This window comes from Syzygium oleosum, unplaced genomic scaffold (assembly GCF_021117445.2).
Source record: "Syzygium oleosum isolate NSW1041296 unplaced genomic scaffold, Sole_v2.1 Sole_v2.20, whole genome shotgun sequence".
In the NCBI taxonomy this organism is placed as follows: Eukaryota; Viridiplantae; Streptophyta; class Magnoliopsida; order Myrtales; family Myrtaceae; genus Syzygium; species Syzygium oleosum.
This window is the reverse complement of record NW_026607504.1, coordinates 1,883,187-1,910,612: the sequence shown is the minus strand read 5'-3', so window position 1 is coordinate 1,910,612 and position 27,426 is coordinate 1,883,187. Positions and strand designations below refer to the sequence as shown.

The window sequence follows — 27,426 nt, the reverse complement described above, 5'->3', positions numbered from 1 at the left end:
AACAGGTTCATTACCATTACCGCATCAAAATTGAATGAATTTATCATTTACACCGTCTTCTCTTATGTCAATTTATACAAAAATAATAAGATATTTATGTCGTAATATAATGTTTTGCTCTCTTTTCCCTTACCAATATCCAAACAATATTATATCCCAACCTTTGAAATCCTTTTATCTTCTTTTCTCTAGTAATTAGATGAATCCCTTTTTTCTTTCTTAAATATTTATCTTTTTTATTTTTTATGATGGAATGAAAATGTCATATCATCTCAGTCATGCATTGATTGAACCAGAAAAATAGCATAAGTCAACTACAGTACTAATAGATATGTATCATCAAAGTAGGAAATCCAGCTACAATAATTCCAATTCGCAGTTGATCTGTAGCCTTTTCCACTCTCTATATACAAAATTGACAACAACAAGATCAGATGCTCGTTATTTCTTTGTACTTTGAAAATTGAGAAGAGTTTTCCCAATTGACGGACAATTAAAGGGTCTTACTAAATTTTTCTACATCTTAACGACATGTAAAATGCGTCGAGAATTTTTCGTAGCCCTGCGCTCCCCCACCTCATTTCGATGATCCTTCAGCTTCTTACCCTCGACTCTCCTCCGATCAAAATTTTAGGATGCTCATGAAACCGTCCTCCCATAACAGACCGATGCTAAATAGAGATTCTTTGCCCATTTCTCCTGCATGGGCACTCGATCATGTTAGCAAATAGGGTAAAGAAGAATGTCTTAAAACATGGTGAGAGATGTGAAGGTTTCGAGACAAGGCACCTTGACATGTGTACTCGGAAAAGCGGAAGTTCGAAGAGTCTCCTGGGTCTCATCTGTGGGTTTTCTCCTTGGTATACTGAGAACGAATGCAGCCTGGTCCCACGTCGCAGCTGTTGCTGTTATACGATATCCAGAGTCCCATCGCCGATGAATACCCTCGCTGGGATACAGGAAATCTAGTTCGACCACCTGCATAAAAAATGGCTGTATTAGCTACTTATGCATGTGTAAAATAAGAAGAAGAATATTTCACCGTTTACAAGACCTGATCTGAATATCCGGCACCGCGAGACATAACTATTGCCCATCTACTACCAGCTGTACCCATAGATGTCACGTAGAAACCCTCCTTCCACTTTTTGTTGATCCACTTGAATGGGAATGAATCGCTTACTTTGTAGGACTGCTGCAGATACTGTGTACCTGGTGCCAGCAAATTAAATCTTTCATCAAACATTCAAATAGGTATAAACATACGAGACTAATATTAAGAACCATATACCTTTTGACATCACCACCAAAGAACTCCCATTGGCAGATCCCCCTATCGCACTGATATAGTAGTTCTTTTCCCATTGCTCCATTATCCATTCCTAAAACAGAAAAGCATGGTAAGCAAATTTTTCAGATAACCAATGAGATTGCACTTCTGTGCAAGAGAATAAAGAGAGATGGGAACAGAAATCTGGAAAGGGAGGGACAGAAATATCTACAAGAAAGAGCTATACCTTGTGAAGAAAAAAAGACGAAAATTCATAAACTTGTGAAGTAAACCCAGTGCCGGCATCCATAATTAGGGCCCAGAGGTTTTGGCAGGAGGCAACACTACTGATAAATAAGCCATCTTCATTTCCTTTGTCAATGTGCTGGCTGAGCCTGTTGTCTGCGACATTGTAGTGATACCTAAAGAGAATGGTTAAACTCTCAACCTCAAAAATGTAAATACAATTACTTGAAAGGTCGATATGTTTTCCACAAATAACTAGAGCAAATAAAAATAAAATGAAACAGGGCAGAGATGAATCAATCAAAGAAATCTAAAACGAGACATTGAGCCACAGGAAAAGTTGAAATTTTTAAGTGAGCATATCCACTACCTCTGCTTCATAGGACGCCGCGCATTATAAACACTAATCCATTGAGTAGCTGGCATACCCAATCGGACCTTCTTCTTCGGCTGTCCATCTTCGTCTTCATCCTCCTCCATGGTCAACCGTCCTCTCTTCTGACCCACTTGAGTTACAAGCTTCACAACAGACAGTTAAGTCAGATAATACATATATATATAGATAGATAGAGAGAGAGAGAGAGAGAGAGAGAGAGAGAGAGAAGCAGAACAAGACACTTGAAAGAACAATGAACAGGCTAAAATATGTGGATTAAGTTGAACCAAGAACTTTAACCACCTTTTGAGCACCCTCTGTATTGATCGGTCTGACATCTGGATTTGGTGCAATGATCCCATCGAAGAGAGAAATGTATCTAGCATATTTTGGTTCTTCATCAAACTTCAAGTTAACCACATGTTCAACAAACTGTCGGAATGGCACCGGGCAGAAGCAACAGAGAGTCTCTGGAGATGTTGCCATCTTCTTCTTGCAAACAAGGAAGCCTTTATTCTCTCCCTAAAATGCAACACCAGAATCACCTCTATTGTCAAACTCAAAGAGGGGCAAATTGCTATCAGCCAGAAACAGAGAGACAAACCTGATATCCTTGCCACGGCAAACGACCTCTAAGGAGGAAAATCAGAGTGTAGGCAAGAGATTCGAGATCATCTCTCCTACTTGCAGTTCTACCTAAATGAGCATGCACACTAGCATAGCGCACAGTTCCCCTGCCAAGAAGACACCATCGAAGTAAGTAGCAATTGGGAACACACTTAGAGATCTAAAGGGCTTGATAGACAAAGCTACATCAATTCATCTTATCCCCACACTCAATTGTTCCCCAAGTACCTGAAAACATCTGGTCTTTGGTCATACTCTACATGCAGACCAGTTGAATTATCGCGCCATCTTGTAGCTAATAGACCAAAATAATATTATACATTAGCCAGTTATAGAACACTGACGGAACGATAAAATTCAGAAAATGAGCATTCAAGAAGGTACCTAATCCAAGATCAACTAGGAATAGCTTCTTCTCATCAGGAGTTCCGGGAGTACCAAGCAGAAAATTCTCAGGTTTTACATCACCATGAATGTACCTGGAAGTTGGAGAGATAATACTTTTGAGTCAAAATATGAGACCACCATAATATAAGGGTATTGGCGGAAAAAAAAGATTCTCGAAAATACATAATCCAAAACTAAAGAGGCAAAAGGCTGGTGTTTCGCGGCAGATTATTCAGGATAAGTTGTTGTTAATCCTCTACAGGCTAAATCAGATCAGACAGGAGAAAGGAACTGATCCCTGACATTATCCACATTTAGTAGCTGACAAAAATATCTATTCATGACAATGGAGTGAAACTCAAAACCAAATACGCAATGCTTGATCACTCGTCCACGTGAACTCATGAAGCGTCAATGGGAGCAATTAACACAGGAGAAAATCTCATTCATACATACTAAAAGCAACAATCATAATGTTGGCGACAAAACGCTTACCCTCTTGTGTGCAACTTCTCCAATATGGATATTGCTTCAATGGCTATGCATGCTACCATTTCAGTGGACATTCTAGAGTCAAAGATACAATCAAATTAGCAATTAAAAAGGATTGATTCAAAACAATATATACCATAAGATCATAGGCTAAGTTTAAACAAACTCACGAATGAGAATTATTATTCCACACGTCCCACAAGCTAGGCCCGAGCATATCCATTACCTACAGGCAATCGTTAATATGCTTAGCAAACTATTACAACTTAAAAGATGACAGCAGAAAATATCCGATGCTGCAAACCAAGAAGGAAATAGCAGCATACCATGACATAGAAATCACCCTGTCGACCCTTGTAGTGTACTCTTGGTACACCATGACTACCACCGAGAGTGCTGTGTAAATATGCCAGAAAAAAAAAATTGTGAAGTTTAATAACAGAATGTGATGAAAAGGAGTAATAACATAATAGGACAAGGATACTTACTTGTAGACTTGCCATTCATGAGGGGGGCCGTAGCTGCATCCTTTGCTGCTTCTATGCTCAAATTTCAATGCCACCTGTGAAAAAAAAAAATGTTGACTGAATAATAAGAAGAAGATATGCACAGAATAGCAATCAAAACTGGAGCAACATACGCACCTCTACAGCTCCAGGCCCAGTAGTAATATCACTTGAACTTCCAGCAGAAACACGTCGGCCAACATAGACTTGGCCAAAACCACCTTTTCCCAATTTTCTGTCTATTCTGTAAACTGGGGAACCACCAACTTGGACCTGAGATAGAATTTATGAATGCTTTCAATAGAAAATACATAAATAGTGCATGCGCACAGTGCTCCCCAGAATTAGAACTGATGCCATAGAAACTACCAACTCATACATAGACAAAGGTCCACTATCAGGAAGTGACGGTGTTAAATGTAGCCAATTCTACCATTTGCAAATTTTAATCACCATGCTGAACAGATAAAAAGTTGATCCTATCACGTAACAAAATTTATAACCAGTCATATCATTAACGATCGGATATTACCATCAATTACCGAGTATTCCCGGCAAAATTTGATCAACCTAGCCGTCTATCATTCAACAGCAACAATCTACATTGACCGTATGCAGAAGACACAGCATCAAGTATCACATTCATAGCAATAAGAAACGGGTAACCGCCGGCACTCTGCTGAAAACAAAAGCTCTGGATAATCTCACATAGAAAGCTAATTCGCAAGTATACCTTCTCGGGAAGCGGAGCAGTGCTTCCTTCCTCCTCAGCCGCATGTGCCTTCCCAGCACTTCGCCCCCTGCTATTGAACTCATCCATTGGCTTCTCACCCACCTCCTCCTTCTCTTCTCCACCACCACCACCACCACCACCGGCGGGTCTCAACCCCACTTCCAACAACCTATTATGCTGTCCCTCCTCCTCCGCAACCACGGTAGCTAAATTCTCGGCAGCAGCTCCCTTCGCCTGCCGGGTGTTCTTCTTCGGTTGCGCGACCGCAGCCGCCGCCGCCGCCGCCCGCCGCCTCCTCGTCCGCGTGGCGATCCCCTCGTCGGCCTCAAAGTTCTGCTGGTTCTCCGCTGCCCGGCCCTTGGACACGCCGCCACGCAGTACCGGCATCTTTCATTCTCAGATTCTCATACCTCCGATGGTCTCGTCCAAAGACAAAGAAGGCACTAAAGTTCGGGTTTTTCTCCCCCCCTCCCCCTTTCAACTCCCTTCGACAACCGACACAACCCAGAAGAGCGCCAATCGGAGGTGGGGGAAAAGGAAGAGACTTTACAGCGAATTCGCGTCGAAAGAGCGCAACTTTCGATCGGCCCGGCAATCGATCGAGCTGGAAGAGACCCAAAATCAAGTGGGGAAAACAGGCAAACAACCACTGAGTTCCGACGCGAAACAGACCGGCGACGTACCGGGAAAACCGAAATCGACGACCGATCACGGCGATTGCTTACCTTTTTCCCGCCGGAGAAGGAGGAATCCGGAGCCGATGAGAGCTTTGAACGTCGATTGGGGTTTCGGAGATTGGGAATTGTCTGGGATTTTTCAAAGAAGAGAGAGAGAGAGAGAGAGAGAGAATTTCTTTTTTGTTTTTCTTTTTGGAATTTTTATGATGAGAGAGAGAGAGAGAGAGGGAGGGAATATTTTAGTTTTTCACAAATTGGAGTCACGAGGGAATGTCCAAATTAAGGGAAATGTCCACGTGGATCGTTCATGGCCGTCGGATGACAGGTTGTCTTCACATAACCTAGCACCTCAAGGCCAATGATTTCTAACATCAAGATAGACCTTGTGTTTTCATCGATCTTCAAAAGTAGATCACATTACCTTTTGTTGCAACATGATTGTCCTGAGAAACGATTATTACGGATCAAAGCTTGAGAGTTTTCCAACACGTGAGGTGAGCAACGACACGATCGACGAAGAAAATAACTTGCCGAGATCATGTTTGCTATCAATACACATGCAAATTTTAAATGTTGCCGGGTCATTATATCTCTAGAAGTTGATTATAAACACATTTGTCGCTCGATGTAACTGAGATATGGAGTTAACCACCCAATTGAGCAAATTTAATCACTTTTTCTTATGACGATTTCTAAAGATGATTCAAAGACACTCTTACATGAACTTATCTTGAAGATGCAAACCCGTGTAAGTCAAGGAAGTGATTAGATCGCTAATCTCACGTGCTTAATCATAAACAAATACAGCGTTTGGTCATGTTTTAGTCTATTCAGAGCATATTCATTCTCCACAAACATATTCAGCGTCGGTTACAAGTCAGGAGGATTATCGCTATTGTCCCTGAATGACAGCAGACATGGATAAGGTTTCATCTGATCTGAAAACCCACCCTGTCAAATAACAAAGTGAAAATCTTTCTACTGTCCTGAAAATTCGCCATTTGGAGTTCTTATCCCATCTCATCCGATGTTATCTTTTTTATCTTGATCCTACCTGGTCAAGAACTGAACAAAACCTATAAATAGAGGTCGCCTTTCCTATTTATACGTTGCCCTTCGCCTTTGAACTTTGCTTCATCAGAATCAAAGCTTCTAGAAAAGAGGGAGAAGGAAAGGTCTTTACTACTGTTGCGGGCATGAAGTAAGGAGGAGTTACGTGACAGAGCCGTCTCTTTGGAGTTTCCAAAGTCCAAACCCCTGTTCTTGACGTTCAACGCCTTTGACAAGTTCTCCTCCTTTGCCTTCGGACGAATAGTTTCTGCGACTCTCGGAATCAGATATCCCTCTGCACATATTCAGAAAGGAGAGAACTTTCCGGGCCTTTGCTTGTTTCTCTCAAAAGGGTTCTTCTCTTTGAGCTCTGCTTCATCGCTTCTGTGGACAAAAAGGGCATCCGTATCCAGGTAATCCCATGTTAGTCGTCACCTTCTTTAGGTGAATTTTCGCCTGTAATTGGACAGATCAGTCGCTGCAGAATAAGGTTCTGGTTTATTTCATATTCATCATGTTGTCTTTTTGCTCTTTCCGGCGTTTAAAAGGTAGAAAATGCTCTGAAGTCTATCTGTTCTGTTAGCTTTTCGAACATCATATATCATGGCTCTGCAATCTATAATCAGCTGTGACCATTTGAGAGAGAGAGAGAGAGAGAGAGAGAGAGCATTCAAGCATGCCGGTGTATTATCAAGTTCATCATCACAAGGTCAGACCATTAGATAGGACTGTATGAGCAGGTCCTATTAAGTATGTTCTGCATTGATTTTTGTTAAGCTAGGAACAGATTTATCTTATGGTAGGCACGACAAGTTTTGGCTAGTGTCCTAGTGATGAATTCAGTTGATACTAATAATGTTCAAATGAGATTAAGAAGTTGTCTCCCATGTTTGTGATTGTTTTTTGACTCATCTGTTTATCAACTCTCTTTTTTCTGCCCATCAAGTCATGTTTGACTTCAATTTGCCTGGAATATGCCTCTGTTTCCAGTGATCCGATTCAAATTCGAAGGAACGGAACATGATGGCTAACCAATCCGGCGGCAACAATCACGGACAAAGGACGACACGGTCTATGAGAGTATTCCAATTCGCTTCGGCCATGGCATTCAGCATCTGGCTGCTTTTTCAGATCAATCATCAATTCGACAATCAAAGACATCGCCAGAACGAGGAGAACATAAGCATCCAGGACTCGGGGGCGCTTCTTTTAGGCCGTAAGGTGAATCTCGGTTTCATGGCGGGAGGTCTTGTACAACATAAAGAGGAGCGCCCTTACCACGGCGACAATGATAGAGCTGGCTATAGTGAAAAGACAGAGAAGCTGATGAGAGAGGCAAAGGAGGGTCTGATTGGTGAAGACAGCGTCGGTTTTGCGTTGATTGTAGAAAAAACCGGCGATGGCAAAGTTCAAGATGGAGGGGTGGCGACTTATGAAGGCAATGTGTTTGAAGATGAGAATGGGGTACCGCCCGATGTGAGCGGTGTGTATATGATGAAATCTGAAGACGACATTCAAAATGCGTCTGCAAGACTGGGTACGCTATGACATCTTGCCACGAGAAATCGGCTGAAACGAGACGATTCATCGCAGAAACAAACAGCGGACTCCGGAGATGATCTTCGCGATATCTCCAGATGCCGAAAATAATCTCTAACGGGAATGCGTCTCGATAAGTCGGTATTGTAATGAGAAGTTTTTAGAGATAGAGAGGTTGTAACTCAAACGGCCAAAAGTTCCCTTCACCACAACCTTCTTCTTTTTGACATTATGGAAGTTGTATTGTGAATATATGGAGACTGTAATGGAAGAAATAAGCATACATGTGCAAACTCAAAAGCATCCAGATCAATTCAAAATAACACCAACATATGAATACAGCAGGGATGCACATAGAGCTCGAAACCGATCCGGCTATAAACAAATCATAATTTAAGTCGACCACGTTACTGCGAGCCGAACATGAACGGAAATGACTCGAAGAAGGACTAATAATCAATCAGACACCCTACTATTGAACATGGCCGGCCTCTGCAATTCTTTTCTGAATGTGGAGTTGCTTCCCGAAAATTCTGCGTAATGATGATCCTGTGGAATTTCAATTGGGCCTAGAGTCATAAAGAGCCCGGCACCGGCTTGAAACCGGGCCGCCTTCTTTGAGAAACCCAATTCTCATATCCTGAAGATTGATCGGGTCAAACCGGCCCGATATTAATTTTCTGGTTTTCCTTTTTTTATTTTTTTTTATTTGGGGGTAAATCCAAAATGAGTAAATAATTGTCAATGTGTTTCCATTTGGTCATTGAAACTTGGGGCAAGTCCACTGGACACACAACGTGCGCGCACACACGATCCCCGGAATCATGTCCAGCTAAGGTTGTTCGAATAGCATGGTTGAAAATAGGAACTCCGGTCCAAACACGTAAGTGCATGTCATGTGTCAAGTCCAACAATCCTTTCAATAAGAAGAAGGAAAATTCATGAGCAAAAATTAGATTATTTTGTTTCCTCAGTTATATGTTAGTCAAAGCGATCGTCGAAGCTTGATTACATTTGAAAGTGTCTAATATCTCGTCAAAGCTTGATTAGTTTACATAGAATTGATACTAAGGCGCGAAATTTAGGATCCAAGACATGAGAAAAGACATTTTCTCTGAAATTCCATGTGTATCAGACAGCTATATTTTTATGATGAAAATTTTGCATCAACAGTGAGGAGGGGGCCGTAGCCCACCCACAACTCGAACTCATCAGAGGTCGAGCTCGTAATAGTCTAGTATATAGTTCGGAATATGGGAAGAACGTCTATCAAATTTTTTTTTTGTTCAAGGGAAAAACTTTTCCAATTCACTATAGAATCATTACGCTCTCCACTAATTCTCACTCGTGCCTGCCTAATCATATTAGATATTTTCGAGGACCTAAATAACTTAAGTAGCTCTTCACGCCTAATAAAAAAAAGAAAAAAAAAACTTAAGTAGCTCTTGACTTTAGTTATCTAGAGCGCTATTAGCTCGGGCCGGGCCTCGGTCTACTGAGAGAGTGCATTGCACACTGGGCGACTCACGATATCTCCATGACCAAAAAACAAAAAAAAAAAAAATAAATAACGATAACGATATCACGTGATGGTCACGTGAGCCCCGAGCACGTGCGCCCATGTTCGAGCAAAACATGGGGAGCACAACGCACGTGCGAGGAACCACGAACGGAAAGCGGGCAACCCCGCCCCAATCGGGCTGCCGACACGCGGAGTTGACCGGACCCCCGCGGGGGGGCTTTTCGGTCTTTTCAGCTCCCTTGATTATTTTCTTTTTCCTTTTTCCGCTTTTTTTTTTCCCCCTTTCCTTTTTGAGGGCTTAAAAAAAAACAAAACGAACCTAAAAATCACATGATCGCTGACACCACCTCCACCTTCGTCACGTGCTGGGTGGGCCCCACGACCCCCTTCCCCACCCCCCCGGGTCCTTTCGAACGAAATATTTCCACGGGAAAAGTTAATGAATGCCGGGAAAAAAAGAATTATTTTATAAAAAAAAAAAAGATATCATGTTTGGGCGACTTTCCTTCTACCTTCACTCCGGAAATTAAGAAATTAATATAATAATTAATGGGGGGTTGATTAGGGTAATGAGTAAAATTTTAATTCTAAAATAACATTATCCAATTACCGGTTGTCAATTAAACCTCGGGATCAGCGCATGTGTTATCTCTTCCTCCTATGATTGGTCCCCATCGCAAATAGCCCTCATCTTATGGTTCAATTCAAATAATACGAAATTAAATTATAATATTGACCATAACTACTACGGTATAAAGATAAGCTTGGTCGTTCACTTTACATCTCTCTCTCATTGGAGTAAGACAATGTCAATGGGTACAAATCAAAACAATGCCAATGGTGTATGTTCGCTCATAATAACCGCATAATTTTTTTATATATTTTGTAATAGAGAAACTTTACCGTGAACATGCGAAAGATTGGTTTCAAAGACATCTAAATCTCTCCCCACATGGGGCATTTAATTGTAAATGCATCGAAATAGAAATGGTTTCTCGATTTAATTGGTACCTCTAATCTATTGATGAAAGAGACTTGTAAGGAGAAATAAATTGCAAGTTATGGCTGTCGTGTTAGCTTCATCTATATCGTCCACGAAGAACTATGTTGCACGTGTCGTAAGTTAACAAGATAAGATATTATTTGAACTATATTAATCCAGAGAAACAGTATATTTCCCCACATATACCATGAATTTCTTGTTATGTCCCATTATTCATTTTCATTTCTTATACTTTATCACAAGGAAGGACAAAACATTTACTATGGTTTGAAATTTATCAATATTAATAACCATTCGACATCAAAATCTAAACATTCACATGGACTTTTTTTTTTTTTTTGGTAACCCAGGGAACCCCCGCACGGCTGACAGCCGGGGAGTAAACCCTGGGGGCGACACGTGCTAGCCACCACACACGTGCCACCGGTTAAGTCACCCTGCGGCGCCCGGGATTCGAACACTCAACCTTTTGCGAGAGGAAGAGTGCGCGCTCCAGCAGCGCCACCTAGGCGGGTGGTAACATTCACATGGACTTTTCGCGCACTCTAAAACTAAAATCACGAAAGTTGCACCCAAATTTTTTTTTCTTTTTTTCTTTTTCACTCCATTTTTTTACTCATCCCAAAAGCGAAGATTCCTGGGATTATCGATGAGTAATTCTTGCAAGAGCGCAAAAAAAGAAAAAAACAGAAAAGAGATTAAGAATCTCCACACACCCACGGAGCCACGTGGATGAGATCATGACCGTTGTTTTTAACTAAATTTTTTTTTTTGCCTTTTAATTAACCGAGTCGAGCTGTAAGTATCGTGCCTAAACGTGGGCAAGAGAATATAATAAGCGCCATGATTGGGCCAAAGGGGGTCAGAAGAGCCTGAAGAGGTACAGTTAATCAAGTAATTATTATTAAAAAAAAAGTAATTATTTTCTCCCCATTTATTATTTACTATAATAAATATTTATCAGAGACAGTGGCGAATTTTATAAAAATAAATAAATAATAAATAAATAAATAATTAGCGCACGAGCCCCGAGACGGAAAATTCTTTTCTAAATTCGTGGGAGCAGCAGAGGAATCCGGCTGTAAACTTGGACGGAAATGGAGGAGGAGGAACCCCCCTAGCGACAAAACCTGCTGGATCGATTCTTTAGGGGTTGAATTTGAAACCCACCCTTCCTTTTTCTTCTTTTTTTTCACATTTATAAATATCCGTAAATGATTTGTGATTAATTACCCTGCATTAACTCTTAATCACATCATCAATGGCTAGCTTTACTGGAGGCTGATGATGATGGTGATGATGATGCCTACAGCTCCAAGACTCTCCCATTCATATCTGTAGCCTTTTTGTTTAGCTGCGTTGTTCTGCAGCCCTTTCATGGAGATAGCTGCTGCTGCTGCGGGCTATTATTGTATGGTGACAGCTTTGCTAATGAGAGCCAGCTAAAATTAATCACCTTTTAAACCACCCCCACAAAGAAAAAGTTGGCGGGCTAAATTTAAACCTCCTCAACTGCTTACGCATATCTTCGGCCACAAAGGGTCTTCCGAAAAACGATAATTGCATGGCAATTATATTGCCCGGGATTATGATTCTCAACGTATCTTTGCTTTTTCGCTCGGTCAATGTATGCCTTGAACACTGGAATCGTAAATAAAATGCATTCTAGTAAGACTTCGCTCTAAATGAATGAATTTAAAATTTCCATTGTTTAGGTTCATGAGTTTTTTGTAATTTAATCGACCGGCGAGCCTGATGTCGCTATTCTTGAGGATCGAACATACTAGACCCAATGGACCGAATCCCTGAACGAGTACTTCGTTTCGCATTCATCAGGATTAGGTTGAGTAGGTCGTTTCGCTAATTATGAACGACTCGTGACGATATCTAGCGGATCAATTAGGGTAAGAGTAGAATAGATAAGAGAGGCTTTTGCTATGGTTTAAAATGCATTTAACCCATTTGACTTGTGGTGAATTAATTGGCCTAATCACCTAAGTAGGGATTCCACCTCAGAATCTCTCACATTACCCTCCCTTTTGCCAACTTGTGACAGAATGAACTCCAATCACATTTAACCCAACAAATCCCCACCCCCACAAAAAAAAAAAAAAGAAAAAAAAAGAGAGAAATTTTGTTTTTAATAATTTTTATTATTCAAATAAAGCCTGTCTCAATAATGATTTTTTCACTTGCCCAAAAAAGGGAAAACAGTTTCTTTAATTAAACTTTTACAGAAACCTGCAAGTCACTCCCCCACCCCCCCTAATTAAACATATTCATATTCACCCCCCACCCCTCTGCCATGCAAGAAGATGGCCCCTCGTTTTCTCGTTATTTACACTTTCGCCCCTCCCTCCCCCTCCTCAAAACCCAACCCGCTCCTCCTCCTCCTCCGCCATCACTCACCATCACAGCTCACCTTCGTTCTCCTCCCTCCCATTCTCTCTCTAAAAAAACTCGCAGGCCCACCTCCCTTTCTCTCTCTACATTCGATCGCCCCGCTGCCCCCTCCGAGGAACGACGCGCTTTTCGCCCGCGGGAAGATGAAGATGGAGGTGTCGGAGTGCTTCGTCGGCGGGGGCTACCCCGGCGAGTTCTCCCCGGAGAAGAAGGGCGGGGAGCAGTTCGCCGTCGACGACCTCCTCGACTTCTCCAACGAGGAGGACGACGCCGCCGCGATGATGGTGGCCGCCGCCGACGGCTTCTTCGACAATGTCGGCGCCAGCTCGGCGGATTCCTCCACCGTCACCACCGCCGTCGACAGCTGCAACTCCTCCGTCTCCTGCGGCGACAACCACCTCTCCGGCAGCTTCGGGTCCCGGAGCTTCGGCGACTCCGGCTTCGCCGGCGAGCTCTGCGTTCCGGTACGGGGGAAAAGCCACGAGCTTTTTGCGCGAAATCGCGAATCGCATTGCCCCATTTGCGAATTCAGACGAATTTTGAGAAAAAAATATGCAACCTTTACGTAACAATTTCCTTCCTTTCGTTTGAATTCACGAGCCGGGATTCTCGCCATGTTCTGCATCTTGATTCTATTTGAATTGAGCTTGCATTCTGCAGGGATTCACGTCTTCATTATGGCCGAAATTAGGCCCAAAAAAAGAAGAAGAACAATCAGAATTGCAACTTCTTTCGATTTTGAAATGAAAAAAAAGTTGGCTTTTTGCAAATAGATTAACAAATGCGACACGATCCCGTAGTTGCAATTTGGAATCTATGAATTGTAATTGTAAGAACATTGCCTGAAAGAACTGAAACAGCGGTGGATCGAGCTTCTTTTCTTAATGATCTTGTCGTTGTTGCAGTACGACGACTTGGCGGAGCTTGAATGGCTGTCGAATTTCGTGGAGGACTCGTTCTCGACTAAGCAGAACCTCCAACAGCCCCTCCACTTCATTCCCGGATCCAAACCGCCCACGCCGGAATCGTCCTGCTCCGACGCCCTGGCCCGGCCCGAGCTCCTCGACCTCAAGCCCGCCGCCAATGCCGACGCCGACGCCGGCCCCCCGATTTTCCTCCCGGAGACGCCCCTCCCCTCCAAGTCCCGGAGCAAGCGGTCCCGCGCAGCCCCTTGCAACTGGACCACCCGCCTCCTCCACCTCTCCCCTGTCAAGCCGCCCAAGACTGCCCCGTCCGTGAAGAAACGGGAGGGCCTCCCGGACGCGGCGAGCCTGGACTCGGCGCCACGGAGATGCCTCCACTGCGCGTCCGAGAAGACCCCCCAGTGGAGGACCGGCCCGATGGGGCCGAAGACGCTGTGCAATGCCTGCGGGGTCCGGTTCAAGTCGGGCCGCCTGGTGCCCGAGTACCGCCCCGCCGCGAGCCCGACCTTCATTTCCACCAAGCACTCGAACTCGCACCGCAAGGTCCTGGAGCTCCGGAGGCAGAAGGACATCCACAGGGCGCATCATCAGCAGCAACAGTACTTCGGCCAAAGCCCCATCTTCGGCATGTCGAGCGGGCCCGACGAGTTCTTGATCAACCACTGTGGCGGACCCGCGTACCGTCATATGATGTAGTATGCCATCAATTAGAAAATAATCTCACCTGAAAAAAGGGGAAAAAACTTGTAGCTTGCTAATGCTAACTTAAATCAGTTCTTAGTTTCTGTTCAATTTTGGCCTTTTAGATGTAGATTGATAATGAGAGGGAAAAATGGGGGAGGGGAAAAAAAATGTACTTTTGATCTTGAGGCTGAAATTTTGATTTTTTTCGTTAAATTTTTGCGTTGACATGCTTGCCGAAATTGGCAAAGTTGGGCATCAATCCTCTTGAGATAACTCTTCCTATTTTTCTCATTCAATGGTTGGAAATTGATACACCTAATTGGCAGAGCAGGTGGTGGGGGAATTTGGACCGGTGTTGCGTCGCTTTTGTGATACCTATGCTAGGTTACTAGTCCCTTAGACATTGAATGAATCACTTAAGTCCGATCGCGAAACGATGCCAACGAACACTTACGAAGACAGCACAAGTTACTCGTAAGGAGGCGAGTATTTTCTTCATTTGGAATTTTTGTAGTAAAAGAGAAAAGACAGAGCGGCGAGAGGTATGATACAATACTATCGAATCGACTAGATCGATACAACGTGTATGCAATAGGGATTATCTCTCGATGATATTAATATGATAGAGTATCTAATTCATTTACAATAAGAGTCTGTAAACGATAATCAACAACAAGGCATATATAAATATGATCTTCGCTCGAAAATGTAAATAGCTACACTTGTCTAAATTCAAGATCGCGATAGGGTGCCCCCTTTTCGATATCAAGGGACAATGAACAATTTTTCTTTTTCTTTTTTTTTTGTACATGGACAATGAGCAAGTTACACTAGGAGAAGCATGGCCTTTTTGTCTCTCCTTTCTTCTTTAAAAGAGAAAAATCAACTCCTTCGTCAAGATAATAGAAGAAGCATGGATTTCAGTGACATCTGAACGTACCATTTGATGTCGAATGAGATGAAGTTTTGTGAAAACAATGTGGGAACAAATCGAGAAAAGGGTCGATAGAATCAATAATTAATTAAGAATATATACATATATATAATATATAAAATATATACTTTTTTATTGCGGAAATTTTGGCTGCTTGGCTTGCAAAATGGTGCCCGCAGAGAGGGCCATGTGGGAATGACAAATACAATAGAAAATTAGGTAATTGCATCGGGGTTGATATCGAATTGTCCACCCGATCCTCGACATTTGCCTCCTCCCTCATGGACCAACTTCATCATGTGACCTTTCATTTCATTTTTTTTCCTTATTTTTTTCATATAATGTTGGGCCACTTCATTATTATTATTATTATTATTATTTATCATTGCTATTGTATTGACCTTGATTCAATGCAATGTGTATAGTTCCTCGGTTATGTGATCAAGGGGGGGCCTTTTTCTTATACCGATGAGCTATTTAGTATTTAATCAAGGAGATTATCGTGGGGTCAAACATCTCTCGTATTATATGGGCATGGGCGAGCCGCGATTCTAGTGTCAAACTGTGTGCTAATGCAAGGCGTAACGATCTTTATTTTCACGATTTGTTTGGCTATAATCAACACTTTACAAGAAAGTCACAAATGTTTAGGTTCGTTCTAGCGATTTCACTAAAGAACTCTTTCTATTTCTTACCCTCTCTTCACATGCTATATGCCTCGTAATTTTGATATTAAGTATTTTGTATCTCATGAATGTACTTGCTTCGTAACATAAACCCTAAAGCAAAGGAGACGTTTCATTTGCCAAGCCACACAAAGATAAATATAAAAACTCTGTTATATTAAGTTCTTCTCTCTAGTATTTAATTCCTAGAAGGAGGGGTGACAAAAGCTAATTGTGCCTCCATTTGAGAGTCGAAAAAGTGGTACTTTTGTATGGGACCTAGTATAGATCTCAAGTACATTTTGACCTGTCAATAGCCTTTTTCTTTATTTTTTACTGCTCTACTGACCTAGACAAATCGAAATGAACCTTAGAAAACCGTCATTAGAGACCTTGAAAATCCGTTAGCTATGGTCATGTCACGTTTAGCAAGCTTAAATGAGCATTGGAGTAAAAAGAAATATCTCCAACCGGACCCTAAATCTTTCGAATGGGGGACTAAGTGCATATAAGATCATGATACATATCATGCATTTTTAAAATAAGAGATGCGGGATATCTGTAATATCAAGACGGCTTCGATAAGTTACGCGAAGGAAATAATTAGGTCAAACCTAGAGCTCAAATAGTCGGGAAATAGACCATTATGACACTTTCCATCCTCATGAACATCGGACCTTGCCCACGCGAAAACATTTCTTATTCTCAACATCAATTTTCTAATCGAGATTTGCGATTTGGTAAGCCTCATGGGTGAAGGGCAAATGAAGTTGGTGGGATGGGAAGAGGGCTTAGGACGCTCCTCAAATTCGAATTATCAGTGAATTTCGACCCTGGAGTGTAATTATCAAGAAAAAGAAGGCCTACTTTGAACGAAAAAAGAAAGGAAAAGAAGAAAGAAAAGTCAGAAAAAGCAGCCCCTCACCAACAAAGTACATGTTCCCATGCATAGATAGACTTAGTGTTGGGAGAGATCATGAGATGGGGACTCATGGCAGTACGTACTTACGCTTCGCTTGTCGACATGCATGGCTGCTCCTTTTCTTTTCTCTCGCAGCTTTGTTTCAGACAATTTTCATCAGCAAAATAGACAGAAAACCATGGATGTGTTGTCTCCATTGTACATATGACCATTATCTATCTGTCTTTCTATCATCCATGTTGGGTTTTGATCAGAAGATGCAATGATTCTTGTCTTGTTCCCTCCCTTTCTCCTTTGCACTCGATGGTATATTTGCTTTCTCTTCCCCCTTAAATAAAGCTTAACAGTTCTTCTATTTTCAGATATTTTGCTTTATTCTTTTTGATAGGACCCTCTTCTTTTAGTTACTTACTCATTGGTGATGGGAACTTCTCATTGGCATCTGACAGAGTATTGGAAGAGGGGGTAAGGAATGAGAATATAGTATTTCACATGATTGGAGCTATTGGCCTGGTGGGTCATTGGTTCTGAGCATACTATCTACTAGAGAAGTTTCTAACTCAAAGATGAAATCGCACCAATATAACATCTGAGCTTTTTTGTAAGAACATCTATAAATTTAATTGACAATAACAAAAACTCCAAAGGTAGGTTTCATGATGAAGTTGATAAATAAAAAAGTCGCGATATTAAGGAATGACTTAATGAGTTGATGGCCACATGACATTTACATGTAGGTTTTTCATCTTGTTTGATGAAGCAATATACATCTTTCGTTCTCTATGAGAGCAAATTCTCCTCGTAAGTTAAGCAAACTAAAAGCCCGATTTAATTTATATATGCCTATTTTGGAAGACTATAACCCCCTTTTTTCAAATATTTAGTGAAAAGGAAGAATATATAAGCAATGAGGATATATTTCTAGAGAAGCAAAACATCCTTTTGCATGTGCCCAAAAAAAAGAAGAAGAGAATAAGAAAAGGAACTTGCTGGAGTTTCCTCAATCAGAAAATTGAAACTTGAAAGCATCAAGATGGGATCCAAATAAGTTGCAAAATCCAAAAGGGAGCAAAAAAAGGAGGTAGATGGAGATAGCTGTAAATGAGAGGTGAAAGAACACCCACATGCCTCTGAGTGGGTGTTGAGCATCCACTGAACTGAGCATATGCATGAAGTAGAGTACGTCAGAAGAAAGAAAAAGAATACTAAAATGATTGTAATGGGCAAGTAATGGCAAAGAGACATGAATGGCCAATGCCCCAATTCTTTGTCTATCTTTTTCTTGTTATTGTTTATAACTTTGGCCCCAAAAGATTACAATAGTATAACAATTGGCTTGGGAAAAAGTTGCAGTCCCATATGAGCCCATTCACTGTCCTCCCTTCACGTGGGCTATGCACACAGGTAAACATTGCACATAGGATTAGGTTCTCCTGGTGGAGTGGGTAGAAAATCAATTCATCTGCCCAATTCCTATATTATACATTATACATGTATGAGTTCTTTTATCGGAATACATATAGAAGTCAAATTAGGGTAGATTAGGGCCAATAAACTTATAGTTTGTTAGAAAATCTAACTCAAATGTTAAGTTGATAGGTGGAGAAAGATGAGCAGGGTGGATGCACGAGCGAAATAAATCGGGGCAGAACTTTACTCTGATATCATGTTAGAAAGTTCAAACCAAAAGTTTAAACTGATAGGTGGAGAGAGACCACGTGTGTAAAAAGAGCATATAAATCCCATTGTCCAGTGACATGAGATATTTCAATTCTGTCTTTTGTTGTAAATTTGATCCAAAGAAAGGAAATCCGGAGAAGGGCCTAAATTACATTCAACCACTGCAGAAGATAGGAATAGCAAAAGTTTGTAAAATTCTATGTAGGCTGCGCGCGCGTTTGTTAGAAAAGCATCCGATAAGTTAATTGCAAGTTGAAAAGGTAAGTTCAGCAACCACCTCAGGATTAGCTAAAGAAGCACATGGCTAAGCAAAAAGCCAGTTGGGGCTACAGTGTTAGTTATCTCATAGGCTTCCCTTCGTATTCCTTTGTCTAGTCTTGTTGATTTGCTGTGTGTTTTGACCACCTCGGAATCAATCAAATGCATGTTACTTCCTTTGACCACCTCTGTGCACAGTTGCTGCTTATGCACTGGCCATGCGATAATGAGGAATGATATATTCCCTTTGTGCTATCAATGATTGCCATTATTTTGTGTTGTCTCTCTCCCTGCAACGAATCGTTATCAATAGGAGAAAAACATTATTCAATTCAAGAAGTAACGGTCAAATTATTCAGTGCTGCTCAATTTTACCCGAGAATGAGTCTTTTAGTATTTCTACGTGTTTGTGGAGCCATATGCGTCGTGTTTTGTTTATAGGGCCATTTGAGTCGAGAGTTCGTGTTCTTATGTATGTTTTGTCTAGGAAATGTGGGTCTTGTCTTGGAAAATAAAAGATGAAGTGTCTTGAAAGTTGCCTAGCTTGGAGGGTTGTTCCAAGTCGAGTCTATCCCGGGCCTTCTTGAGGGTTAGAGTGTTTTGATTAATAAGATACTAGATTTGACCTCTTGGATTAGAGTATTTCTAGATTCTGCATCTCTTTGGCAAACTTCATTGAGTAGTGATGTTATATGCCCTGTAGCCTAGAGTGGATTCCCGGGGTGACGAGCGTATATGTTGTCGTATTCGAATTTCCTTCTCAATCTTCGATAAAACCTCGTGCCATATCGCAATTCAAATAAGAGCATATCTCATTGCTGAGACCTAGTTCGGACCAAACAAACACCATCCATTCATATATACCCGCGACATGTCGATGACGTATGGACATCATTGACTACTTGTACGTTTTTTTTGGTTCAAGGTACTCAAGCAAAACCAGCCACAAGTTATTGTAATGGACTTGAAAAGGCATGGCGTGGGATGAGTTTACTTTATGAGCTATGACCCTTCACAGGGTCAATGAAGATGATGGCGAAGATGGAAGTGGTTGGGGAGAGGGCGCAAAGAGAGAGGGGCACGGGATGCGAGTGACAGGCCAGTTCTTATCGGCTTCTCAACCTCAATTTCCTCATCACCTAAAGTCAAATTGGCCCGTGAACATCATCATCAGCAAATAGAAACCCTTGCATCCATCCTAAGAAGTAATTGCAGCAAAGTCCTACATATAGTGGTAGAAGCCTCTAGGGTTTTGGGTGTGTGATGGGCTGTAGTGACCCGCTCTTAATGCCAATCGAGGGTCTTGGCGGGCTTGTGATTCCGCCGACATGGCCAGCCCTTGTTGCCCCATCGAGATGGAGCCTCGCACCTTGAGGCAAGGCCAGCTCAACCATGCCCGGGTACTTCTCTCCCGCCTCTTTTCAGTTCAAGTTCACTTCATCGTATATACACGTGCTTGTTCAGCAGCCCGTGCAAACTCTCACGCCCATCGCTACCTCGTTCGAGATTCGAGCCAATACACTTTGCGTGCGAGCCCCTATAGAGAGAACTTGAGTGCCGACTGAGCCGATCCCGCCTAGATTGAGATAGTCTTTCTTGCATAAAGAGTCATGTTTCTGTCTACTATTTGGTTAACACCGCATGGATGTCTCCTTTTGTTTGATAATAGAATACGGTCTGTTGATGGCTCTCTTTTAATTGAGCAGGAAGTTGCCGCGGACGTAATTCAAAAGATGGAACCAAATAAAGCCACGTCCATATTCACCGAGGCAAGTCTCAAACACTAAATCACTTGCATTCAATCTAGCACAAATAGTGAGAGAAATTATTTGGTGCATATTGAATGTGTATCATTATATATGATAGGAATCACGTGGAACCACCAGATTCAACGGTTCATATTCAGTTTAGCATGCGTGCTATACTTATTAAATACTTGCTCTAAAATGTGCCGAGGAGCATTCTGACTATCCAGTCTCAAACAGAGTGTCTGAACGAGGCGGCGATTGGCGTCGGGACTTCTATGCTCTTTTTTTTTTCTCTAAATCTCATCGGATTGAAATGACATGAAATGTTCGACCCTCGTAGGAATCAAAGCCAATTGAACCCACAAAGGACACGCGGCGATCAGCCGAGGACGGAGAGGAAGTCGACGGCGAGCTAATCGAGCCACGAAAGCAGGGGGCGGAATGTATGGAGAAACCTTGCCAGTGCTCGTGCGCGTCGGCATTGAGCGAATCTCCGGACCAACTCATGCTCAAGGAGCCTCTTTCAGCACCATTCTGATGCACCTGAACAGCCCTCCTTTCTTTCTGCTGCACTAGCCATTTCTGTAACTTGAATAATGAGTGTCTTGTTTGTATGTAAGGACGATCTTGTTGGACATGTTATTGTTTCAGACGATGCAATTGACTGTGATGCCCATTTGGCTGTTGAAAAGAGCTTTAATAATAACTATGTGGGTTCTTCACATTGTGGAAGTTTCCCATGGCAGAGAAAATTTGCTGAGTAGAAGGGGAAAAAAGAAATTAGATTATTTCAATAAAGATGATTATAATTCGAGTTTATTCTCCAAATATTACCGAATTTTAGCCTACCTTAATTTGCCATGCCAATATTACCGATTTTTTAACCTTTAAACTGGAAGTCTTAGAACTTCTCGCAAACGTGCAATTGAGTTCCAAAACCTACAAAAAGTGCAATCGAGTTTTAAAACTTATCAAATTGGTACAATCAAGTCCTTCGTTCAATTTGACTAAAGAAAAATGCTGACGTGATTTTTTTATTTTTTATTTTCTCTCTCCTTTATGGCATTGCTAAAATATGAAAGATAGACTAAAATGAAAGTTAGATAGAGCTAATAAAAAGACTTGATTACACTAATTTATCAAGTTTTATGATTCAATTGTACATTTTGTAAGTTTTACTGTTCGCCTTCACGATAAGAGTTAAGACTTTCGCTACACTTTTAAAAAATGTTCATCCAAATTCAACTAATATAATCATCAGACGATGACAAGGTACAGAGCACGTAAAATATGTGGAACCCTATGCGGACGGGCCTAATTCCCTAAAAAACCCCAAACTTTAGGTGTTGTCCCAAATCTATCCTAAACTTTTTTTTGTCTCATAAAAAACCACAAACTTTTATTTTAAACCCAAATCTGCCCTAGGTTGATTTTCTGTCCAAATGTTAACAATTTTTTTCCAACTTGTCATCCACGTGTCTATCTTCTTTTCCCACGTCAGCTTGGGTTGACTGTTTCTTTCTTTCTTTTTTGTTTTTTCATTCTCTTCTCCCTTTCACTTTCCGCCATGGACAACGAGAGCACCATCAAGAACACAGAGAAAGCCCAGGTGCTGCCACACGCTGGTCACCGCCGCAACAGCTTGCGTGCACGTTGCCACGACTTCCTCGTCACCTCGTCGTTATTGTAAGCCCAGACGCTTCCATTTGCCGAGCCTCCACCCACTCTATTTGCCGGTGGATAGTTGAATTTGGGATCAGGATGTCGGATCCAACGCCGCCACGCCCAGATTTGGAGTCGCCGGCAGTCGCCCAAGGCCGGCGACACCATCGTCGCTTTCAATCTTCACATTGCGACCTCTCCGTCTATCTCTGCGTTGGTCAGTCATTTGGGCCAAAATCTTCCCTTTTCTCTGTTTCTAATGAAACTCTAGCACTAAAATGGCGACCAGAGGTAGCAGATCGGAGAAGGTGAAGCGAATTTTCCAGCATTTGACGGGAACCGTGATGGAGGGCTCAACAGGGAGGAAATGGTCGCGCTCGCGGTGGCCGTGAACCCGAGGGTCAAGTTCAAGACCTAGGGCGAGTGCATTGACGGCGAGAAGGGGCTCACCTATGAGGGCTTGTTGAGGACCTACGATAACGGCACCGGCGACGTGGACCGCTACTTTAACAGGCTGGGCCTCGAGCTCAATTCCGCCGACGCCAAGAACAAGGAAGTGAGGTCGGGCTCGGACGAGGTGTCGTCGTCGATTGTTGACGAGAGGGCAATGGAGATGCAGAAGAAGCAGAGGACAGCAACTTGGGCTGGTGTCGCCTAACCATGGGGTGGCGTTTGCGGATGATTTGGAGATTTAGGTGAAGAGGTTGAAGGCGAAGGATGAAGAAGGTCAACGGCGGAAAGTGAAAGAGAGAAGATAATGAAAAAACAAAAAAGAAAGAAAGAAACAGTCAACCCAAGCTGACGTGGGAAAAGAAGATAGACACGTGGATGACAAGTTGGAAAAAAATTGTCAACGTTTGGACAGAAAATCAACCTAGGGCAGATTTGGGTTTAAAATAAAAGTTTGTGATTTTTTATGAGACAAAAAAAAGTTTAGGGTAGATTTGGGACAACACCTAAAGTTTGGGGTTTTTTAGGGAATTAGGCCTATGCGGACGTGTGTGGAAAAATTTAGCCAATAAAGATAACTTTGAAGTATAATGTTGATGCCTATGTGGACGTCCACATTGAGAAAATTTCATCCATGTCAAATTACGAGGTTATTTCAGTTGCATTTGTCCGGATTTGGTAGCGAAAAGACTGAATTAGAAAATTTATGAAATTTGAATGTTCAGACAAAATTAAACGCATAAGTAATTAATTAGAAAATGAGTGAGATTTTTCCTTTAAATTTCTAGTCAAAAAAGGCCCCCTTTTTTTCAAATTAAAGAATAATAAGGAAATTTATGCGTCGGAACGCGTCGTCCTCTTCATCGAGCTAGGGTTTCGAATTCCTCCTCTTCTCTCCACGAGGGGATTGCCGGAGAGTCGCCACTCCGGCGACCCAGATCGCCGCCCAACGCGCAATTCAGGTAATCCCCGGTGACCGCTTCCGCCTGATATCACGTGTGCACGGTCATCGCGCACAGTCCTTACGGTGCGCGATGATTCGCCATGAGTTCTTGAGCCTAGTACTTTGCGAGCAAGAACATATGTCAACTGCTGTCTGGTTGCTTTCATAAGCTGAGTTTGATCTTTTCGTATCGCGTAACGTCTTCATGGGAAGATGCCGGTCGTTTCCAAGCGACCCATTTCAGCGAGTGAAGTGAAAGTATCCTCAATTCGAGAGACCCTAGCTTCTTTGACCTTTTCGTTTGGCAATAACAAGATTCTAGACCCTAGCTCTCGTGGGTGGAGCTGATGTGTTAGCGTTCTTGTTCTAGTGGGTAATTTCTTTTTGGTTATTTTGGGATGCAAGCTAGACGTTGGACTGAATAACTTGCTGGTAATGCTCAGGGAAATTTTCTAGAGGCACCACAAGATGAGCAGTACAGTGCAGAGAACTCCCAGGTCGGGTGGACGATCGTTGTTTTTTCAAGATTTGGCGACTCCTGTTTCTGCCAGGAGGGGAAAGTTTTCGACCCCTGGCCAGGCTGCTGCAGTGTCTGCTCTCTGGCGAGAAAATTTTGGGGCTTCAGATCTTCCGCCGCCTCCCATTTACACCTTGGAAGATCGCTCTGATTTCTCGCCAGAATCTGGCATTCCCGACTATCCAATGTCCCCAGAGATCAAGTCAGACCCGAGAACCCCAGCTCAGAGCTCTGGCCGGGATTTCTCCACTCCTCTTAAAAATAAATCTGAGGCAAGCACTTCGTATGCGCTCAAGAGTGGGCAGCAAAACCAACAGGGTTTGGGGAATATGAATTGGTGGTCGCCTGCAAAGAGTCCTAGTGAGCCGGAGGATAAAGGGAAAGGTTCACCAGTTGAGGGTGTTGTTCAGCCTGGTGCACTCATCACTCTTCCACCTCCAAGGGAAGTTGCTAGGCCAGAGATGCAGAGAAATTGCTTGCCTGCAGGGAACCTCGATGAGGAAGAGTGGGTTACTGTTTATGGGTAATGTTCTCATTTCCTTCTTTTTTGAAATAAATTTCATTTAATTTCTAGGGATTGGATAACTGCCTTGATTTTGTCTTTGTATATCACATATTCCTTACAGTTGCCTAATCTTATTGTGGCTTGCTGCTGTTTCAGTCTTATGTCTTTGTGTGCTATAGTTGCCTTGTTGTTTGAGAACCTGATGGTAAATGGCACTGGGAGTGAATTTGAAGTACTTTCGAATTCCTTAGTTCCATCTTTGTAAATGATCTGGTGTGTGGTGCCGCATTTCTTTTTGCATTTACTCGAATTATATGTGGGCTTTGGCTCTTATTTGGTTATTATTGCCTCGTTTTTATGCACCTATGTATGATCTTTTTTCCAATTCATTGAGCTTTTGGTAGTTTTGCAGTCACCAGTCAATGATCGGATTGAATCAAAATATTTAGTGCAAAAATCACTCTGAAACTCCAATTATTGAAGCTTTTACATGATCCACTTCCAATGTCATGAAACTCCTTCGAGAATTTTCATTTGCTCTAGCTCGCAATCTTGACGTTCATTTTTTTCTACCATCCAAGAGTAGTTACTGGTAACTGTCATATAATCTCTCCAAGGTATCATTGCATCGTCAAGCTTGTTCACTAGATTTGCTGCCATGAGCAGAGTAGATGTTTTAGGCAATTTGTTCCTGTTGTTGCCGTCTGTGAAGAAATGGCATAATACACTTCTATCCTTTTTCCAGTATTTTACTTGAAATATGGAATTGAGCATAAACTGAATTAGCTTGAAGGGTGGTCTTAACTTAGAGGCATATGATGTTTTTGTTGAGCCAGCAGAGACTGCAAGTGTTATTCGGTTGCAAAAGTGTAGAAGAGACAGAGTGGCTGCTAGATTACTATACAGTAAAATGAGAGAAGTCAGAACTAGAATCTTTTTGCGGAGCTTTTCCGAAGTAAGTTTGGGAATAAGAGAATAGAAAGGACTGTGGATGTAGGTAGATCCTATCATCATTGCTCTCCATGGATTCTGATGTTTAAAAGTAAAGATCAACGAGAACCAATAAAGTGAGGAATTCTTGAGAAGATAGGAAAGCTTGTTTGTGTTCGGGACTGCTGGAATATGAATATAAAGGAATTGTTAAAGAAGAGACCAATGAGACTCCAGACTTTCAGGATTGTTCCATGTGGTGACTTGTGCAGGTGCATGATCTGGGAATCAATTTTAATCTGTTTCGTGATTACTCTTGGTTCAAGTTGCAAGCCTTGGTACTTGCTTCGGATAGGGATTCATTTGTGGATGGTAGCAATTAGGCTATGCCCCTGCTTTTTGCTGGAGACTTGCATAATGAAATTGTCATACATGCGCTTCAAATGCTAGCAGCATATTGCTCGAAAACTAGTGGTCCCGAGTTTCCTCTTTCCTTTTCTTAAAGGGTATTCTTGGGTACATTATAAGAGATATTTTTGTTTTCAGATTTTCTCCAGGTGATACCAATTCAGTACTGAGAGAGTTTGAAAAATGCGGTGTAATATTGAAACATATTCCTGGCCCAAGAGATGCAAACTGGATGCATATTCTTTATCAGGTTGGTTTCCCTATCAACTCATGTATTGGTAGCTCTGCCAATGATGTTTTTATTGCAGTTGTGATGCTTGCTTCTCCTGTGTGCAGAACCATGCTGATGCTCAGAAGGCACTCAACAAGAATGGGATGCAAATAAATGGTATACTTATTGTTGGTGTGAAGCCTGTCGACCCTATGCAACGGCAAGCTCTGAATGAGAGACTCAACAATCAAGGCTTCATGCCATTGCCTCCACCAACTAGTAGAAGTACAGATTTGGTTCCTCATAGATCATCTCCTCACCCATACTATCTCCAAAATGGCACTTCTAGCAAGAATCAGTCAGGAGGTGCCATTGCTTCGCCTGCCAAGTCTGTGGTTTCCAAAATAATGGATTTGATGTTTGGGGTTTAGGCAAGCAACACTGCTCACTCGAATGGTCTAGGCAGCACCTGTCAACAGTTTGAGTGATCCATTCATCTGGGAAGAGATTTTGAATTTTTTACTTTCTTTTTCTCCTTTTCTGTTATTGCTTTTTCGGTGAATGTGCCTGTATACTGCAGAGCTGCGATCCAAAGGTCGAACGAGGTTTTGTTCTTTAATTGGAGGCAATCAGAAGATACAAAACATGGACAATGTTCTATTGTACCTCCTTTTACATTGTGGAAGCCTCTACCTATATGCCATTGTTATTAGCCAGATATTGAAGGGTTTTTACTCTCTTGGACATTCCAAAGGAATATATGCAATTTCGACATAAGAACCCTTTGCATCAAGATTGACAGGATCATGTCTTTTACAAATTTATAGACTCACCAATACCAACTTTTGTTTAAACAGGTGCAAAATTTCATGAACAAGCATGTTCATGGATGCGCCACAAAGATTGCTTCAGACGGGAAGATACAGTCGAAACACTTTTTAGATGCCAATGTCAATAAGCTAGTAATGAATAAATGAGATCTCAGCTATCGTAACCACAAAGGAAACGTGACAGCTTGTTATTCCAAATTAAAAGATCTACGCATAGGCATCACAAGTAAAAGGTGGTAACTGGTAAGCGCGACCCTGTATTTCTCGTTATGAAGAACAAGTCTAAATTTCCAAGCAATCGAAAAGATGGTTGCACCTAAATTCT

At 42.0% G+C, this 27,426-nt stretch overlaps 5 protein-coding genes across 6 annotated transcripts; 4 read left to right on the top strand and 1 right to left on the bottom strand.

Moving 5' to 3' along the window:
• Nucleotides 1-287: 287 nt before the first annotated feature.
• Nucleotides 288-5,533, bottom strand: LOC115684037 (casein kinase 1-like protein HD16). Its single transcript, XM_030608724.2, has 17 exons — nucleotides 5,363-5,533; nucleotides 4,638-5,241; nucleotides 4,043-4,177; nucleotides 3,887-3,960; nucleotides 3,725-3,794; nucleotides 3,569-3,624; nucleotides 3,402-3,473; nucleotides 2,904-2,998; nucleotides 2,748-2,814; nucleotides 2,497-2,626; nucleotides 2,196-2,414; nucleotides 1,887-2,035; nucleotides 1,518-1,692; nucleotides 1,292-1,382; nucleotides 1,055-1,212; nucleotides 790-978; nucleotides 288-699 (listed from the first exon to the last, which is right to left on the bottom strand). The coding sequence occupies exons 2-17, from the start codon at nucleotides 5,022-5,024 to the stop codon at nucleotides 640-642; spliced, it is 2,127 nt and encodes a 708-aa protein (XP_030464584.1). The 5' UTR covers nucleotides 5,025-5,241; nucleotides 5,363-5,533; the 3' UTR covers nucleotides 288-639.
• A 672-nt stretch (nucleotides 5,534-6,205) lies between these two features.
• Nucleotides 6,206-8,185, top strand: LOC115683984 (uncharacterized). 2 transcript variants are annotated; one of them, XM_056320273.1, is made up of 2 exons: nucleotides 6,206-6,777; nucleotides 7,311-8,185. In XM_056320273.1, the coding sequence occupies exon 2, from the start codon at nucleotides 7,385-7,387 to the stop codon at nucleotides 7,910-7,912; it is 528 nt and encodes a 175-aa protein (XP_056176248.1). In that variant the 5' UTR covers nucleotides 6,206-6,777; nucleotides 7,311-7,384; the 3' UTR covers nucleotides 7,913-8,185. The 2 variants fall into 2 exon arrangements, with proteins under 2 accessions (XP_056176248.1, XP_030464517.1); XM_030608657.2 differs by having other exon boundaries at nucleotides 6,210-6,777; nucleotides 7,355-8,185.
• Nucleotides 8,186-12,728: 4,543 nt separating this feature from the next.
• Nucleotides 12,729-14,546, top strand: LOC115683973 (GATA transcription factor 12-like). The gene is made up of 2 exons (XM_030608638.2): nucleotides 12,729-13,295; nucleotides 13,737-14,546. Exons 1-2 carry the CDS (start codon nucleotides 12,744-12,746, stop codon nucleotides 14,448-14,450), a joined length of 1,266 nt encoding a protein of 421 aa, XP_030464498.2. The 5' UTR covers nucleotides 12,729-12,743; the 3' UTR covers nucleotides 14,451-14,546.
• Nucleotides 14,547-20,105: 5,559 nt separating this feature from the next.
• LOC115684051 (uncharacterized) lies at nucleotides 20,106-21,464 on the top strand. Its single transcript, XM_030608745.2, has 3 exons — nucleotides 20,106-20,297; nucleotides 20,604-20,666; nucleotides 20,986-21,464. Exons 1-3 carry the CDS (start codon nucleotides 20,226-20,228, stop codon nucleotides 21,181-21,183), a joined length of 333 nt encoding a protein of 110 aa, XP_030464605.1. The 5' UTR covers nucleotides 20,106-20,225; the 3' UTR covers nucleotides 21,184-21,464.
• Nucleotides 21,465-23,565: 2,101 nt separating this feature from the next.
• LOC115684057 (nuclear pore complex protein NUP35) lies at nucleotides 23,566-26,985 on the top strand. The gene is made up of 4 exons (XM_030608752.2): nucleotides 23,566-23,719; nucleotides 24,144-24,740; nucleotides 26,199-26,310; nucleotides 26,397-26,985. Exons 2-4 carry the CDS (start codon nucleotides 24,169-24,171, stop codon nucleotides 26,700-26,702), a joined length of 990 nt encoding a protein of 329 aa, XP_030464612.1. The 5' UTR covers nucleotides 23,566-23,719; nucleotides 24,144-24,168; the 3' UTR covers nucleotides 26,703-26,985.
• The last annotated feature ends 441 nt before the right edge of the window (nucleotides 26,986-27,426 follow it).

Excerpts from the sequence above, each read along its gene's own strand:
- LOC115684037 (XM_030608724.2), bottom strand. The coding sequence starts at position 5,024 with ATGCCGGTACTGCGTGGCGGCGTGTCCAAGGGCCGGGCAGCGGAGAAC. Across the intron at positions 2,415-2,496 it reads TGCCGTGGCAAGGATATCAG|GGAGAGAATAAAGGCTTCCT; the intron begins GTTTGTCTCTCT and ends GTTGCATTTTAG. Across the intron at positions 700-789 it reads TTCCGAGTACACATGTCAAG|GAGAAATGGGCAAAGAATCT; the intron begins GTGCCTTGTCTC and ends GTGCCCATGCAG.
- LOC115683984 (XM_056320273.1), top strand. The coding sequence starts at position 7,385 with ATGATGGCTAACCAATCCGGCGGCAACAATCACGGACAAAGGACGACA.
- LOC115683973 (XM_030608638.2), top strand. The coding sequence starts at position 12,744 with ATGGCCCCTCGTTTTCTCGTTATTTACACTTTCGCCCCTCCCTCCCCC. Across the intron at positions 13,296-13,736 it reads CCGGCGAGCTCTGCGTTCCG|TACGACGACTTGGCGGAGCT; the intron begins GTACGGGGGAAA and ends TCGTTGTTGCAG.
- LOC115684051 (XM_030608745.2), top strand. The coding sequence starts at position 20,226 with ATGGCCAGCCCTTGTTGCCCCATCGAGATGGAGCCTCGCACCTTGAGG. Across the intron at positions 20,298-20,603 it reads GCCAGCTCAACCATGCCCGG|GAAGTTGCCGCGGACGTAAT; the intron begins GTACTTCTCTCC and ends TTAATTGAGCAG. Across the intron at positions 20,667-20,985 it reads CCACGTCCATATTCACCGAG|GAATCAAAGCCAATTGAACC; the intron begins GCAAGTCTCAAA and ends CGACCCTCGTAG.
- LOC115684057 (XM_030608752.2), top strand. The coding sequence starts at position 24,169 with ATGAGCAGTACAGTGCAGAGAACTCCCAGGTCGGGTGGACGATCGTTG. Across the intron at positions 24,741-26,198 it reads GAGTGGGTTACTGTTTATGG|ATTTTCTCCAGGTGATACCA; the intron begins GTAATGTTCTCA and ends TTTTGTTTTCAG. Across the intron at positions 26,311-26,396 it reads GGATGCATATTCTTTATCAG|AACCATGCTGATGCTCAGAA; the intron begins GTTGGTTTCCCT and ends TCCTGTGTGCAG.